The 17,172-nt window shown below is 43.1% G+C and overlaps 3 protein-coding genes across 3 annotated transcripts; 1 reads left to right on the forward strand and 2 right to left on the reverse strand.

Annotated features, from left to right (window-relative positions):
* Window positions 1–60: 60 nt before the first annotated feature.
* pigf (phosphatidylinositol glycan anchor biosynthesis, class F) lies at window positions 61–1,793 on the forward strand. Its single transcript, XM_086065044.1, has 5 exons — window positions 61–422; window positions 613–704; window positions 848–964; window positions 1,225–1,333; window positions 1,528–1,793. Exons 1-5 carry the CDS (start codon window positions 195–197, stop codon window positions 1,639–1,641), a joined length of 660 nt encoding a protein of 219 aa, XP_085921170.1. The 5' UTR covers window positions 61–194; the 3' UTR covers window positions 1,642–1,793.
* Window positions 1,794–5,025: 3,232 nt separating this feature from the next.
* On the reverse strand, window positions 5,026–8,195 carry cox7a2l (cytochrome c oxidase subunit 7A2 like). The gene is made up of 3 exons (XM_086065045.1): window positions 8,057–8,195; window positions 5,748–5,882; window positions 5,026–5,533 (listed from the first exon to the last, which is right to left on the reverse strand). The coding sequence occupies exons 1-3, from the start codon at window positions 8,126–8,128 to the stop codon at window positions 5,393–5,395; spliced, it is 348 nt and encodes a 115-aa protein (XP_085921171.1). The 5' UTR covers window positions 8,129–8,195; the 3' UTR covers window positions 5,026–5,392.
* Window positions 8,196–9,313: 1,118 nt separating this feature from the next.
* On the reverse strand, window positions 9,314–14,414 carry kcng3 (potassium voltage-gated channel, subfamily G, member 3). Its single transcript, XM_086064501.1, has 2 exons — window positions 13,725–14,414; window positions 9,314–11,720 (listed from the first exon to the last, which is right to left on the reverse strand). Exons 1-2 carry the CDS (start codon window positions 14,351–14,353, stop codon window positions 11,075–11,077), a joined length of 1,275 nt encoding a protein of 424 aa, XP_085920627.1. The 5' UTR covers window positions 14,354–14,414; the 3' UTR covers window positions 9,314–11,074.
* Window positions 14,415–17,172: the final 2,758 nt, after the last annotated feature.

Consider the following 17,172-nt stretch of genomic DNA (forward strand, 5'->3'; position numbering starts at 1 on the left):
GATTGGTGTACATGAACTTCCGGTCTGCTCATCGGATTGGGCAAACGTCTGAACAGTGATTGGCTGGCGGAAGTATGTGCAACTCCATATTTACGGAAGTGATGCACAACTGGAGGTGAACGTTTCACCTCAGCCTGGACCCGCTTTAGTCTCAATTTTAAGCTACTAATTAGAATTTCGTGTCGTCAAGCGCCATGTGGGACCACGAGATCCGAGCCATGGCGAGCACCCACGCCATCATCGCCGCCTCGATGCTCGTAGCCACCGTCGTGCCTGCGATCGTCGTCCCGGGCTTCTCTGTGTATGACACCCACCTGCTGTGGATCTACTCGGTGTCCGGGTCCGTCGCCGCAGTCAGCGTCGCCATCTTCTGGCTGCTCGGCATCTCGCCGCCGACCAGGAAGCACACGCTCGGATATAAGGTTAGAAAACACACTGTTACGAGTGTATTTGAAATGCATAAAGGATCAAGAATTAAAAACTTGCCATGATGTAAATGGCAAATCAGTTCCACATACTGCTGGGCCAATGACTTCTGCTTTCGTCAGACTGCCATCCAGTGAAAAATTGATTATTGGACTTTTTAAAAGTGATTTCCCATTCTTTGTGCAGTTGTCCAGGTTGTTTCGTTCCTGTTTGTACTTCTGTCTGTCCTGCTTGTTCTTCCACACAGTGGTGGTTCTCTACGGAGCTCCCCTGATCGAGTGAGTAACTTGGGTGGGGGGGGGGGGGGGGGGGGGTGGGGGGGGGGGTGGGTGGGGGGGGGGGGACAAAAGTACAATTAGAATGAAACAAAAAGTTTATTGTAAATCTCTTCGTACAATGACACAAAATATTCATATTTCAGCTCGGCTTTGGAGACTTTCTCTCTGGCCGTACTGTTGTCTTCGCTCACCACACTTCGATGTCTCTGCATGCTCGGACCAAACGTCCAGGCTTGGATCAGAGTCTTCAGTCGCCACGGGTAATGAGTTTTTTTTTTTTTTTTTAAACAAGGCGTCATTTGGCCAATTTGTCTTCATTTTTGGGGGCCTTTGTGTTGGCAGCAAAAATGTTACTAGCCGATGCGGGAGCTTCGAGTTTTCCAGTAACAAAATTTACAACATCCACCATTTTCATTCATTGGGCAAAGTTATTTGAGTTGGCTTTTAAGCCCGGGTATTAATGTATTTGGACCCCTATGTTTATTTTTTAAAAAGCAACATATGTGTCTTTACTTTGCAGAGCAATGTCTGTCTGGGACACTTGCCTCCAGATCACGGTGACTTTGACAATGTTGGGCGTCTGGATTGGAGCTTTCCCGATACCTCTGGACTGGAATAAACCTTGGCAGGCAAGGAACATGAAAAAGTCATAAAATGAAGTTGTGACAAACCATGTTGAGTCATACCTCAAATTAGAGGTCTCAACTAGAGCTTCATAGATTGCAAATGACTTTTTCTAGTTACCATAATAGAGGAGATAATGATCAAGATTAAGATTCCCTCCCGTCTTGATGCTTTATCGTTGCTGGATTTGTTTTCCCAGGCTTGGCCTATATCCTGCAGCCTGGGCGCCATGTTGGGCTACCTGTCGGGCCTGGTGGTGGCGCCGGCATGGATTCACTACCATCGCAAGCAGCTCACATACAAGTGTAAATGACGGACCAGCCTTATTTTCCACTCTGAGCCGCTGTATTCCTTTCACTTTTGCCTGCTATTTATTTGGATTCCTGATACAAGGATGACGCCACTGTAATATGAGCCACATGGTTTTGTACTGTCATTTTTACATGAATAAAAAGTATTGCTTTAGTTGTTGTATATTCTACGTTAATGACTCAAATAAAATCCATTGCACATTTAAAAAAAATTCTCGAATGTAAATAGTCAATACAGAACGCTTGTCAGTACTGTTCATGTACCACTAGAGGGAGCCAACATACCACTAATAGATACTTCATCCTGCCAGGAAGATTAGATTGCAACAAAACCAATATTCACATAAGACACAATCATTAAATAGTATAACAAATACAAACAGCAGCATTGCCAAAGAAACAGGAAATTAAAATCCAAAAAGGTGAAGAAGAAAAAACATTCAGATGTTGGTAGCCTATATGGTAAAGGCTAAGTAATAAAGTGTAATTATGCTACAGTAATATTTGTAATCAATTTGTTCCGATTGGCTGCTCAAGAGGCTAATTGAGGATTCTGCTACTTCGTAGCACCTGATTTCTGCACACGTTTTTCTATCAAAAAATAAGCCTGCAGACATTTTAGGGTCCTTCCCCAGGAATCGTTTGAAAATTCACCCCTCAAATTCAGTTTTACTTAGCAACATGAAATTTGGTAGACATATCCATCTTGAGCAGACCCACCAAAAAGTCTCAAAAGCCATGCTTGAAAAAAAAAAAAAAACACAGGAAGTCCAACGTTTTGGTTTGAAACTGAAATGTTATAGTTTTATTATGGTCATTTCCACAGACTCTTCAAATTTTTGAAAATCCAGCTCCAGAAGCCAATTTTACTGAGCAACATGAAATTTGGAAGTCAAGTCTATCGAGAGTGACGCCACAAAAAAAAGTCTCAAGAAGCCATGTCCAAAAAGACACAGGAAGTCAGCCATTTTGCTTCATAGCATCCACTTTAGAGTTATTTGGACCATTCCCAGAGGCTCAAATTTGGAAAATCTAGTCCCGGATGCGAGTTTCACTTAGAAACACAACATTTGGTAGTATATTGAGAGTAAAGCCACAAAAAAAAAAGCCATTTTGCTTTATAGTGGCTATACTGGAGTTTTTTTTTGGCCATTTCCAGAAACTGAACCAGATGTAAATTTCACAAAATTTGGTAGTCGAGAGTAGAGACACAAAAAAAGTCAAGAAGCCATGCCAAAAAAAAGACACAGCAAGTCAGACATTTTTCTTTAAAATGGCCATTTCCAGCTCCACTTAGCAACAAGAAATTTGATAAACATGTCTATCAAGAAGTAGACCCGCAAAAACGTTTTGAGAAGCTTGCAAAAAAAAAAAAAAAAAGACACATTAGGAAGTCTGCCATTTTGTTTTGAAGCAGCCATTTTTGTGTAACCTTTGCAATTTCCAGGTCTCCTTCAAAAGGCAAACTCAAAACACAATATTCTTTCAATTAGTCAAGATACACTTTCCATCCTGGAGACCCTCCATCTTCTTTATTATCCCTCTTGCATCACCACAGCCCACTTGAGCGGTCTTGTTTTGCGGTAACAATGGCTACCTTTGTTGCAGCTATGACAACATGTTTGCCGTGCGGTAACACGACACTTCAACGACACTCCAACTGTTAATGAAGCATGGTAAGCAAACGAGTGGAAGGGGGCGGGGTGGGGGCGGGGGTGTGATATGACCGCCTTGTAAAATGTAAGATGGTGTGAGACTGATCAGAAGAAGACAAATGGGAAGTGTAACCTCGCTCGGCGTCTTCTCGCTCACTTCCTGTCCTGGCTTGGCTGCTTGTTTTGACTTCCTGTCTGCGCAAACAGGTCGGACTTGAATTTGAAGAGGCTTTTTGCGTAGAATAGTGGTACCTGGGCTTCACAGGTGAGCCAAAATACAGGTTTTTCCAGTCACAAAGCATTTCTTGGTTGACGGTTTGCTTTGTGCTGATCACAATTTGACTTGCGTGTGTGTATGAAACATGCTTACCGCTTGATTGAAGTAGAAAAAAAATAACTAAATTAAGTGTGACCTCTGAACTCGTTCACCGTCAGCTGTTTGAGAGCATTTGGACTCATCCTTCAAGACCTATCTATTGTTTCACCAGAAAAAAAAACGTTTAGTGTCTAGATTTTTTTCATTCTTTGGTAATCAGCAGTTTTTAGTTTGTGACACTTTAAACTATAAAGCAAGACTTTAGATGGCAAAATAACTTATTTACAGATACAGTATATGAAACAGCTCACATTTACCATGCAAGTGTGAGGTGCCTAAACTTTTTCTGCCTTCCTTGTTGGCATTTCTCTCCCTCATACTCCATGTGACAATTCGAGGTTCAACGTCGCCATCTACAGGGATTTGTTGGGGTTTGAAAACAAAACTGCTATTAACCGTTCATCAAATATCCCCAGCGATGTATTGTGGCAGGCAGAACAATTACAAGTTCTTCCACTAGATGGCAGACGGTGTATACTTTTACATGTTTAATCACGTTCTGTATTCGAAAAAAATACTGCATTAGCCTCATCCGTGGGTTATAATTTCATCATTCATTTTTAATTCAGTTCTTGTGTATTAGCTGTGAAATAAATGTAAATATAGTAAAATAAAATAAATAAGTGTTTCAGTCAAGTGTCTACAGGCAGATGTTCAGTTTTACTTCTGCGCGCAATGCGACATGAAACATGAATTGATTAAATGTGACCTTTGGCCTTGCAGTACGTCACGCCTGCCTATGTGTTGTCTGTCTATAATTACCTCCATTTATATTGTGGTGCACCTTCCCTCACCTTAGGCTTTTTGTACAACTGATCATAATAAGACAAGTTTAGGCACGTACTGTTTTCCTTTCAGCTATATCTGGCGTTTGATTCAACCTATTCACCACCAGAGGAGGAAATTACAATACTGTACACTGTAGACAAACAGGAAGTGCCATTTGCGAGGCGTGAGCCGAGCAGGCGGTGTTTACTGAGGACTAAGCTGCTAAGTTAATTCAGCAGAGACCACCTGTTGTTCAAAAGCTGCGTCACGTGACCTTGCCCGAAGATCAATGCAAACATCATGGCCAAGTGCTTGCTTTAAACTTGTCGATGGGAGGAAGCGAGTCACACTTCGGAAGAATTACATTTTTTTAGCATTCAGTGTGCAAAAATGCACAAATCAAATATGATGCTATACAGTCAAATCCAGTGGGCTGGCCTTTTGGTTTAAAGGCGACTTTTGGGGGGGGTGCTTTGAATCACATACCTGAACCGACGCCACTTTGGGAGTTGACCAGATTGCTACCAAATATGAATCCAATCCATCTTTTGATCACATTTGAAATAGAAATAATAACAACAATGACGTACTTGTTTTCCCTTAAAATTTATTCAATTAAATTTCTTTTTTTGGACAAAAGAAAATTTGACATTGTTTTGTTTGTGCGAGATAAATTGTTTTTTTTTTTTAATATTTCCCAGGTGTATGACAGACAGAAAAATGGAGGCTCATCGTTGGGTTGACATTTTGAGTGGCAACAAGTCAAAAGCCCCGTTTCCACCCAGCGGAACAATTCGGCACGATTCGATTTTTGGCAGTCAAGAACACGGCGTGCGTTGTTGTTTTTTTCCGTGAGTTGATTGTCATACAACTCGAAACTGCACTGAACCGGGCAGCTGGGTGGAATCAGGGCGAAAAAAAGTGTCAAGTGAGGATCAGTTACGGTGAAGGCGGTCACCGTTTTCTGGGCTGGGCGGCCATGTAGAGCGCCACCAGGCAGTAGAGACCGCCCCCTATGGTCAGGGCCATGGTGGTGCGGTACAGCAGCCGGTCGGGGAGGCCGCGCTTCAGATAGACGGGGATGCCGTCATTCTTCTAAAAATATACAATGAAAAACAAAGCAAAACGTTTCTTGGCTTGAATGAAATAAAGTTGTTGCAATCAGAGTGAAACATCGATACTCTAATTACGCTTGTGTTATTGATTGCACCCCCCCCCCCCCTCGGTGGTGCGCTTGTGATTGATTCGCGAGGGCCAAATGGAAAAGAAAACTGTACCGAAACGTGTTGCTTTTTGAGAACAGGATTACCTGGAATATCATCTGAAAGTGTGGCACCTTGTTGGCCAACATGTACTCCACCTTGGACGGCGTATCTGACACCACCTTGGTGGGCACGGCAAAGGTCATGGATGGCGACTCGGCCGGTATGACTGGTTTCAATCCCTACGCAATGAATGGACAAAGCAGTAAGTCACGATGTCTATAAGGCACCTTGTAGCAAGAGTGTGCGCGTGTTGCAGCTTAGACAGTATTAAACACGGTATCCTGGTAAATTATTGCATTTGTGGAAATAGAACTAAGCAGATGAATCCATCCTTTTTCATCCACCGTAGGGGGCTGCCATTTAGGCCTTACACCGCCCCCTCTGCCGTCAACCGACATTGACGTCAAAGTGCCCTCGGGCTCGCATTGTAAACATCACAGTTCAGGTTTGGCCTCGTGAGGTCGGCAATGCAAGCCCGAAGGCACTTTGACGTCAATTTAGGACGACATTGCAGCTTCATGCATTCAGATAATGAGATGCGTGCATCAGTGAGAGTCTCCAGTGTAAAACATTGTTACACCTGAAGCCCACAAATCTGCGGATTGACTTCAAACTCTCCCTTCTGCCAGTCTGCTGTGTTACCTTCCACACAGGACTAGAAAAAAAGCAGATGAGAGAGCAGCTATAAAAAATAACAACTTTTTTAAGCCGTTGACACTGAAATTCAAGCGAATCTCTCCAGCCTGGGGAGGTGACCGGATTACGCGGCGTGTGTGTCAGCAAATGGCGTATAAGGCAGGGGAATTAAATGTGGCATACAAACATGAAAGCGCGATGAATGGTGATTTATAATTGGCATTTCAGGGGGGGTTACTTAAAAACAAATTTACACTAGCATAGCAGCCGCACATCTGTTTCATATTTAGAGCGATAAACTAGAAAAACATGAGCGTCCATCTTGTCATTATGGAATTTAGGCCACATTGTAAAAGAGTTTTTCTAGCCAAGTGCCAGCATTTGTGTTCCTAAAATAATGAAGTTGTCACATGACCTGCATGCAATGGTGATAATTACGGTGTGCAAGGGCGCCAAGATGAAGGTGCTAAGATGCAACAACTTCACAGCTGCCACAGCATGCAGTCAAACCTCAAGCTAACCTGCGGAAACTGGATCAACCATTTTCCCACCTCAGATTCTGGTAACTTTCACTCTTCTCTCTTTTTCTGTAGTTCCTTGAATTAAAAGGTTTGTTGTAATATAATGTGTAAGTGCCAGTAGTCAAAACAATTAGAGATGTAAATTGCAGGAGGTCCTACTAAATAGTGTATCAATTAGCCGATTGTATTAACAGGATGATAATTTATTTTGCGTTATTAAACAGAATAACATGCATGTGATGTGCGGCTATTATTTTTTTACCAATTTGGGATGCCTTGCTCACGCCCTACTGTAGTGTCTGTGACTTTGAATGTGTATGGCTTTAAAAAGGTAAGGCCTGGCCTGGTGAGTGACGTGGGTGTCAATTAAGAGAGTGTAGAGTTGATTGGCTGTTGACTGGCTAGCCCGCTAGCGTGAGTTGTGGGCATCGGCAGCTCGTTTATGAATGTGATTATTATGTGGTGGCTTTCGTATTGTTTGTGCAATAAGCCACGGTACTCCAAAAAAAAATCCCTAAAGAGTCGAGGGCACACTATATAAAGTAGGATATTTTATGATTTTGATCATGCATTGTACAGGGCTGAATTCTTCATTTGGCATTTTGGCTTGACAAGAACACCTTCTGGCATTCATGTTCAAATTCAAATATATATGTAATAAGGCAAATGGTACCGCTAAATTGAGTACCGCCACAATCATGTAATAACGTGTATGAGGAACAGGCAAGGAGGCTTTATCAAAAGGTCACATATGACAAGGACACGTCTGCTCGGTATTGAATTTGAAATCACACAAAAGCCAGTTGGTGAGAGATAACCTTTAGCAACAAAAGGTGGACGGGAAAGGTTAAACGAAGGGCTTTTGTCAGGATAGAAATACTGTAGACAAATCAACTTACAATGCTCCATTGTGTAATTATGCAACCCGGCAGGATAATTTAAACCCGAAGGTGGGGGGGTTGAGTCAACAATACATTATCAAGGGTTAAACATGAAACTGATTATGCCATTTCACCCCAATTCAACGTATATAAAGAAAATATATTCCGTTTGAATCGATTACGCAACGTGGATGTTTGACAAAGATGTTCGCATTTCACGCAGGCACGGTCGCAAGCGAGCACCGCGCCATGAAGGTCACCGCGCCAACCGCGACCGTCCTTCTTTTGAGTCGTGCGCCGACTTGGAGAGCTCACCTGGGGGACGTAGGCCGTCGACGAGGAAGACCCCGCAAGCTTCTGTGTAATACCGCTGAATTTGTAGTACATTTTTGCGCGGACACGTTGGTCACAACAAAACCACCCGGTGGAAAGGGCTTCCTGCTTCGGGCGTCGAGGGAAAGTGACGTCATGGTCAGATGACTCAGTCTTGCCGTTTTTATTGGAGGGCCGGCAAAGAAATAAAAAGAAAAACTATCAAACAATTTAGGATTATCTGTGTTTTATAGTAAAACGCAAATAAAATATTAATAGCGTAGTTGTTTGACAAATAATTGCCTTCTAACAATTAAATACGTATATAATGTTGCGCAACAAAACATAGTACTACATAAATAAATAAATAAATGTGATATACGGAAGCTAAATAGGTCTTGCAATTTGCTTTCTTTAAAAGATTAATAGTTTTTTTTAACAACCCGTGGGTAGTATTTTATTTTGAAATGTCTTGGTCAGAACCATCAAAAAGCCCAAAACGGGTCACAGTACCGCCGAGGGGTGTTTGTAATATTTTCAAAATAAAAGTAAGTCGCCAAAAGACTTGAGAAAATCAAGCTATTGTGTCTGAGTCTGACAAACTGGATTTGTATGTGCAATTAAGTCACCGAGTTGCCTTAATGTACATGCAAAAAATGTATTTTTTTTTAAACTATTACCAATTAAATAAACATATTTTGATTTACAGCTTCTCTTTATCCACTTTATTCCATCTCTTAATACCCCCACACAAATACAGAAAATACAAATACAGTACAAAAAAAAAGCAATATAATAGCACGCAAATGGGCCACATACATCATTTGGAGCAGTTCAGAATTAACATTTATCTACTAACATAACAAAAACATGAGCGCAGAGATACCACTTATTAAATGCATTAAAATGCAAAGGTTGTTTTCATACTCAAAGTTGGGTGTAGCAAGTTTTGCTATGACCAACCAATCAGAGTAACCAAAAAATGCTCATGTGTATTATATTGACATGGCAACACACAGAGGCTGAAATTGAATTGGATGAAAAGTCTAACATCCACATGTGGTAGAAACGCCCAAAAGAAATTCTACAGAATGAAGAGAACTGATGGTAATAAATGATTAGAATTTAGCTTGTAAATGGAGGTCCGTGCTTATGATCGTGCAGAAAGTTTTGTGGCAAAATGATAGCGGCATCGATTAGTTTACTTCCAATTTCAGCTCTCAAAGGTACAATTTGCAATAAATGGAGTATACAGCAAGATTCTCAGCATTTGCTTTTATTTTTTACAAAACCACTGAATACATCACAAATGGCGAAAAAAGTGTTTGTCGCCAGGCTAATAACTGCTCCGTCAATACCAAAATACAGTAACGATTATACTCTTCAGTCACATTTATGCTACTTGAAAAGCACAAGACAGAGACGAAAAGAATATCGACGTGGGAAGAGATGAAAAATTGACACTTAAATACAAAGAGATGAACTCCAGCCTGATCTTTGATTGATGACGACGGGATGCAGGCGGGAGGCTGCGTTGTGCGTGTGAGGTGTCGGATTGTTTTGTTTGGCTACATATGATGCTCTTCATTAAGCAGTCAGCGTGATTCATGGAACGTCACAACCTTTGTTGGCGTGCATCTGATGTCATTTTACCCCCGCTTGTGTTGCAATGATGGTGTGTGTGTGTGTGTGTGTGGCCTATTTGTGCGCAAACACACATGACTGGTGTCTGAAATGAGGTTGTCGTGGAGACAAAAAATTAAAAAAAAAACTTACTCACTCATATTGGCAGACAATGGGAGAATTAACACAATCACAAACAAAAACACACACAATCTATTTATTCTATTTATTCTTTATCCCTTTTTGTTGTTTACAACTGGCAAATTCCATCTCCATATTTTATTGTATCCTGTTTGTGTGTGTGTGTGTGTTTGTGTGTGCGCATGGCCTCCCTCCGTCCTCGCCTCCATACATGCTAAATGCATCTAGGTCAGACATCACTCTTGTGCACAGCCCCTGACAAAGTGAATGGCTGAAGGCCACAACACACACACCCACACACACACACACACATGCACGTATTGTAGCCATGGCAACGCAGTGTAAACAACCATCCGCAGGGACAACTAGATTGATCTGGTCTTAAATAAATAATGATTTGTGTGCTTCTGAGGGGACGCGCTCGCGCTATAAGAGGCAATTTGAAAACAGACTTTTCACGAGAATTTATATTTTTCCAATCCAACTGTTTACTGCCACATACGTCTATATCCGTCAAGTATGTTTTTCCAAGGTCAGGTTTGTAAATCATTGTAATGGCGAACAGATGCCCGTGGATGGCGCTATTGCATCACTTTGAATTCACTTGTAATTACTTTGGAATGTAATATATGTGAAGTTTTTTAAATCATGTCCTTTACATTTAAGAAGAATAGATGTTCCATAATTAATCGATATCGGATTGAACTAAAGTGAATCAAATCGATTTGGGAGATAATCTAAATCAAATCGAACTGAACTGTTGTGAATCGAAATCGAAAACATTGGATATGGTCACTGCAAAACTGCCCACTTTTGTGGAGGTCGTAACGGGCGAGACGGAGCTTGTCAATTTCAAATCCACGTTCAACTTTGTTTGTTTTCTCCTCAGAATGTTCCTGCTTGAAGGACTCGGACACACAAAGACCTTCAGGTACCAGCAAAGTCCAACATTTTCTTGACTTTGACATCTTGAAAGGCATTGAGGATACCCAGCCCTACAATCTATTAATATTCTTTGGGTCTTGAAAGATCTGTCAAAATGGCTGGCCATACCGCAAATTTTGTGTATTATTTCTAGTGGTTCTTTTTATTTCTATTGTGCAAAGGGCGGTCACCGTCAATAAGTAGAAAAAGGAGCAAACCATTAATTACAGGATGCGTAATTTATTTGTAAACGCAAATCTGCTTTTGAGGAACTGAGCATGCCGTGAACTTTCATTCACGTGATTTCTATTGTGCAAGGCGTCCGGAAAATGTTCACTGCAGCATTTCCACCGAGAGGCTGCGAGCGTACCTGGCCGAGCGCAGTCTGAGTTCGTGGTAGCACTGCACAAAACTGTGGTAGATGAACGTGATGGGCAGCGCCAGGAGGACGATGCCGCTCACCACGCACATGCCCCCGAGCACCCGCCCCCCGACGGTGATGGGGTACATGTCCCCGTAGCCCACCGTGGTCATGGAGATGATGACCCACCAGGCGGCGGCGGGGATGCTGGCGTAGTCCTGATTGCGCACGCCCAAATCCAAGCCGTGCTCCAGCAACTGTGCCAGGGCGCTGTAGATCGCCATGGCGACGCAGACAAACACCATCAGCATCACCATCTCCCGGTAGCAGCGGTGCAGCGTCATGCCCAGCGTCTGCAGACCCAGGAAGTGGCGGGCCAGCTTCATGAGCCAGAAAACTCGCATCATGCGCAGCACGCGCAGGAACACGCCGGCAACCCCCAGCCCGGCGCCCGGCATCCCCGCCCGGGCCATCGCCATGTTGACGTAGTAAGGCGTGATGGCCACCACGTCGATGATGTTGAGCGGCCGCCGAAGGAAGTCCCACTTGTCCCGCGCCACCAGGAAGCGCAGGATGCACTCCGCCGTGAACCAGCCCATGCACACGGCCTCCACTATCCTGTAAACAGGAAATGACAGACACATTATCCTCGACGGCGTTGAGACAATCAGTCTGCCGGCTAATTATGGGATAACAGGAAGTGGACCGACGTCCCGCCGAGATGAAGGACGTGAAAATTGCCGGGATTTGATTTGAACCCAGCGGGAGTCAAGGAGGTATGGAAAGGGGGGTGAAGGGTGACACGTTCCCTGCCGCGCAATTACTCCATTGATTAGAAAGTAACGTAGTAGTAAAGTCAATTGCAAGTGAATTACGCCCAGCGCAAGCACACAGGCAAACACAATTGGGCCAAAACGGCATTAAAGAGTCACACAAAAAATGCATCCACCTCCAGCATGTACAAAGTACACGGTGATGTGTTATCGCATCATTGAAGCCCCTGCAAAGTGAATTCCAAATTGCTTTGCAACATGCAGCTATCAAGCTACGCCTACACCCCAAAAATGTATCTTCCCTGCTGATATTTTGCTGACATGGCAGCTTTAGAGTGCCTCGTTGTCAGCCATGAGTACACGCACCTTACAGAGAGAAAGACGGAAGAGAGAGGAGGGGATTAATTTTTTTCCCCAAGTCTGACTTGACAACCGGCGTGTGGACTTCGGGCTGGCGAGGCTGCTTTAGAGTGCCTCGTTGTCGCGGTGTGGTAAAGCCACAATGATCCGGTGGACATGCAGGTAGCTATCAAGCTATGCCGACACAACAAAAATGTATCCACCCTGCGGATAGTCTGCTGGCGTGGCAGCTTTAGAGTGCCTCGTTGTCAGCAATGAGTGTGCGTGCCTTACAGAGAAAAAGATGGAAGAGAGAGGAAGGGATTTTTTCCCCCCTCAAGTCTGACTTGACAACCAGTGTGTGGACCGGGACTTTGAGTTAGCGAGAGAGTGCCTCGTTGTTGCGGTGTGTGTAAAAGGCGCAACGACCCGGTGGATGTATTTTTTGCGGCACAAACATGTAGTTTTGTCGTGGCATTAGAAAAACATTAGTCAAAGTAGCATCCATGTTTTTCAAGTCATAGTGGAAAAAAAATCACAATTATGAAATATCTTTTTGTATATTTGCCAATTTTTTAGTTATGTATTGTGTACAATTAAAGAGGAAGAGTGTCAATTGCACTCACATCCTTTGATTTTTCTTGTATTTTGATGTAGGAAAAAGTTTGGACACCCGAACTGGAGTCCAAATGAGAGCGAATGCCTTCTGTGTATTTGAGCTTGTGTAGTTTATTGATTGAAGTCACATTGCCTAATCAGTCTTTGTTTATATTCAGGGTTAATATTTACCACATTTTATGACATTAAGGCAACACTTGCATGTAATGATGGAGGTGCCAACACGAGGCTAGTTGAGTCTAGTGAATAAGGTCATCAAATTCCCTGGTCAGTGTTTGTACAAGTTGCGAGCCCTGGAATTCTCCCAAAAAGCGACTTGTTGAAACCCAAATGAATGACTTTTGGTTCAATGTAGGGCATGGGGCCTTCAGCCTTTTTTGACTGTCAAGTGGGACACGGGCTCCCTCTAGTGGTCCATAAGAGAATCACTGCCTGTATACTGTTCAGTTGTATTTAACTTTTATGTACATTTAACATTTTAAAACTCTTTTTAATTACCGGTATTTGGTACTTAAAAAACATTTATAAGCATCTCAATGAGTCATTATTTTAGTTGGTTTTTTTTATCTTCATTGCCGTGTTAATTTTGAAACTGCATTATTTCACAGTGACGTACAATAATATTAAGACGTTTTAAAAAATAAAACCTCAGTATGATAAACATTTAGAAGAGCACATGGAGCTACTTAAACTTGCTCATTATTTACCTGTTGCCATTGTAGAATAATGTACTCGATTTTTTTTTTTTTTTAAGTAAATTTGTGACAAACATGAGACGATAAGATCCCCCTTTCTGTGCCAATTTGGTTATCAACGTATGCACTTTGGCAAACACTGACCTCGGCGACACGTTTTCTCATCTATCGATAGAAATGGAGGTCTGCTAAATCACCTGTGCTCCTCCGCGGTGTTCCTCTTCGCGGTGTCCCAATCGGGCAGCGTGCTGGCGCACAGCATGACCATGGACACGACGACAAAGACGACGGAGACGGTGGCCAGCAGCTGCGCCCCGCGCGACGAGTTGGGCTCCTCGAACGCCCTGCGCGCCCGCCCCAGCCACTTGGCTCGCCGGGTGAGCTCCGTCGCCGCCACCGGCTCTCCCACCGGACCCTGGCCCTCCTCCCTCGCGTCCTCCTGCTGGGACAGCCCGACCTCGGAGAGCCCGATCTCGGACAGCCGCTCGTCCAGGCGCTTCTGGCAGCAGTAGTCCAAGTGCGCGCTCTCCAGCCCCCAGTAGAGCATCTCGGCGTAGAAGGACAGCTCGCACACGCCCGGGACGAAGCGCAGCTTCCCGGAGCGCACGTACAGCATGATGAAGACGAAAGCTTGCGCGTGGCGGTCGAAGAAAAACTCATTGCGCTCGCGGTCGTAGTCGTCGCACAGTTCCAGGACTTCCTTCTCGTTGGCGCACGCGTGGAGGCGGCTGACGCGCCTCAAGGGGAAATCCCGGATCACGTCGCGGGTGAAGGCGTAGCGGGTCCCCCCGACGTTCAGCACGCAGATGCTCTTCCCGAACTTCATGGCTCCCTCCGTCCTTCAGAGGCTCCTGGCTGCTTCCATGGCGGAAGCTGGGACACCTGGCGGCCGGGCGAGCCTCCCCCCCCCCCCCCCCCCCACCGTGTTGATGCTGCCGCCCTGCCCCCCGGGGCGTGGTTGGTTGGGATCCAAGTGGAGTTGAAGTGAAGTCGGTCGATCGGTGTTGTTGCTCCCTGCTGTTGTGCCCTCCTCTCACGCTGCCCAGGAGAGGACTCCCTCTCTCCCTCTCTCCCTCTCTCCCTCTCTCCCTCTCTCGCTCCCCACCCGAGACCGGAGAGAGCCAATCCCGTCACTGAAAAAGTCCTGAGTGCGTGAATGCCTGCGCGCCTTGAGATACGAGCTTCATTGTTTCTCTGATCACGTTCATAAAAAAAACGTGTTTGTATCTCAAATCATCTTAACCCATCGAAATGAATGGAAAAGCTGTTAATCTGTTCCAGCATCCTCAGCCCCAAAAAAAAAATGGTGTCTTTTTTTTTTCTTTTTTGGGGGAGGGGGGTCAATGCAATGGACATTGTGCTATACTCCTTGTCTTCCCAGAGGCAATTTAATACAGACATATGGATCTACTTTAAATCCCCTATGATATTAGGTGTGTATTTTCTTATAGAGAAGCGGGGTCTCTGGATGAATTGACGACAAGCAGTGATGGTTAAGAACTTCCCTTTGGTTGGGAAAGATTTTATTTGATTCTGTTGAAAAGTTCCTTAGTGCTACTTTAAAGTGGAAGTCAACCTTAAACATTTCTTGACAATATTATGCTATATGTAACCTCACTAGTCTAAACATGACATTCTGATTAATACTACATTTTTGGAATATAAGTTATGAAGCAAAATCCGGCCGTTTTTATCCATCTCAGGGGGCGGCCATTTTGCCACTTGCTGTCGACTCAAGATGACATCAATGTTGCTCAGGGCTCAGGCTTATTCGACAACAAGTGGTAAAATGGCCGCCCCCTGAGATGGATAAAAACAGCTGGATTTTGCTCCCCAACTCATATTCCACTAATGCAATATTAACCATAATTCCGTATTTAAACTATAGTGGGGCTGCATAGAACATATTATTGTAAAAAAAAGAAAGAAAAAAAAGTAGACTTCCCCTTATTAAATCTTTTGTGCCTCCCTTCTCACAGGCACTGGCCACCTAAATGGCATGAATATATTGCCTGTTACATATGTCAGCACAAAGTAAAACATTTCAAAGTTTCAAAGAGTCAAACCAGTGAAGCCTCCGTGCCAAATGTTAACTTCAAAGGGATAAGTAACCGCCTTTCCTATGCATATGCAGGCTGTTTCACTCCAGATGAAGACATGAAAGCTTTAAATGACTCGTTGGAATGTCACACGTCTCGCTGGCCTTTTGTCCAACTTTTCCTTCTAAGTGGTGTCAGTAAGACACATCATTCTTTGCAGAGGATAAAGAAAATATGCCGTATGTCTCTGGTGGTTGTGTCCCCTGTGGGTAGTCAATGTCATTGTTGCCAGGTGTAGCTGGTAAACAATCTTGGTCTGTGATGATTTGATCACATTTAAATGTTCAAATCTGACACTCTCTTTGATGTCAAATAAATCAGATTCTCCACGCAAACGTCCGTCTGCTGCTTCTAGCTGATCTTATCTCAGCAAAGCTGCGAGACATTTTCAGACATGGGTGGTTGATGTTTGCAGATTGGTAACACCGTGTGCAGTCATCCAACACCGTGACAACTAAGTACATATGAACATGCAATATCAGTTCCAAAATAAGCACAAAAAGAAAATTAAGTGGTTCCGCTTGCCATGAAAGCAAATTGAAGATTTGAGATTTCAGCTCTGTTTCCTTTTTCTGGCGCTTTGTTTTGGCTTGCCTTGATGTTCAGGACTACAGTATAATATAGAAAATATGTCCATTGTGTCCTGAATGTATTCTTTTCAAACAGCTAGTTTCTTTCGAGGTTATCTCAGCTCAATTCTATATGACATCGCCTTGAAAAAGTCAAGTACATTTCAGAGTCTGTACCTTTATTTTATCCATCCATTCTTAAAAATACATTTACTTCCAGTATAGTAAGTACATCTAATATCAGAAAATTATTTTTGATTCTTACATATAGCAAACGTCAGCTATTTTAAGACTATAACAGTCTGTGAAGTGACTTTTCCTTCTAATAGAAAAAAAACTTCTAACAAAGCTTTTTTCAGTTAAGCATACGTTTACCCAAACCCAAGGATTCTGAAAGTGCGATACTAGCGACCACTAGTAGTACACAGGCTCCCTATGGTGGTATTCCAAATAATAGCTACTTTATACAGTTCAGTTATATTTAACCTTTTAGTACAATAAATTAGCATTTAATTTTTAAGAACGGTTTGTTTCATAACTTTTGTTTATAGATACAATTGTAACCTTTATGTGCAATACATTTTACCCAGTCACTCATACAGTTCATTTTTAAATTCCTATATTTAAACGATGGTAATGTTCAAACTATGCAAAATAGTGGCTTACAGTACGATTAAATATATTTTCTCAGATTTTTGTTTTCTTTTTAATGAACACAGGTTTATTACACTACTGGATTTTAATGTTGGTCATGATGGTGGTATTTGTAAAGCAAAAAAACATAAAAAAAAAATAGGTGGCACTTGGTGTAAAAAGGTTATTTACACCAATATTGCTTTTAGGTACTTTTTTTTTTTTTTTTTTTTACAAGACTACCCACCAATGGGTTCAATCTAAAACGACAGTTGTAAATAATACTACTATTACCTGCTGTGCTTGCGTGCGCGTTACGCTGGTTAGTGCGCGTGCGCCTTCGA

This window comes from Leptonotus elevatus, chromosome 20 (assembly GCF_054856555.1).
Source record: "Leptonotus elevatus isolate MCC_2025b chromosome 20, RoL_Lele_1.0, whole genome shotgun sequence".
NCBI lineage: Eukaryota > Metazoa > Chordata > Actinopteri > Syngnathiformes > Syngnathidae > Leptonotus > Leptonotus elevatus.

What these genes read in the sequence shown, in the direction of transcription:
- pigf (XM_086065044.1), top strand. Translation starts at nt 195, where the DNA reads ATGTGGGACCACGAGATCCGAGCCATGGCGAGCACCCACGCCATCATC. An exon ending in AGCACACGCTCGGATATAAG is followed by an intron (nt 423 to 612) that starts GTTAGAAAACAC and finishes TTCTTTGTGCAG; the next exon opens with TTGTCCAGGTTGTTTCGTTC. An exon ending in AGAGTCTTCAGTCGCCACGG is followed by an intron (nt 965 to 1,224) that starts GTAATGAGTTTT and finishes TTTACTTTGCAG; the next exon opens with AGCAATGTCTGTCTGGGACA.
- cox7a2l (XM_086065045.1), bottom strand. Translation starts at nt 8,128, where the DNA reads ATGTACTACAAATTCAGCGGTATTACACAGAAGCTTGCGGGGTCTTCC. An exon ending in CGACGGCCTACGTCCCCCAG is followed by an intron (nt 5,883 to 8,056) that starts GTGAGCTCTCCA and finishes TTCATTGCGTAG; the next exon opens with GGATTGAAACCAGTCATACC. An exon ending in ACTTTCAGATGATATTCCAG is followed by an intron (nt 5,534 to 5,747) that starts GTAATCCTGTTC and finishes GTATATTTTTAG; the next exon opens with AAGAATGACGGCATCCCCGT.
- kcng3 (XM_086064501.1), bottom strand. Translation starts at nt 14,353, where the DNA reads ATGAAGTTCGGGAAGAGCATCTGCGTGCTGAACGTCGGGGGGACCCGC. An exon ending in AACACCGCGGAGGAGCACAG is followed by an intron (nt 11,721 to 13,724) that starts GTGATTTAGCAG and finishes TCCTGTTTACAG; the next exon opens with GATAGTGGAGGCCGTGTGCA.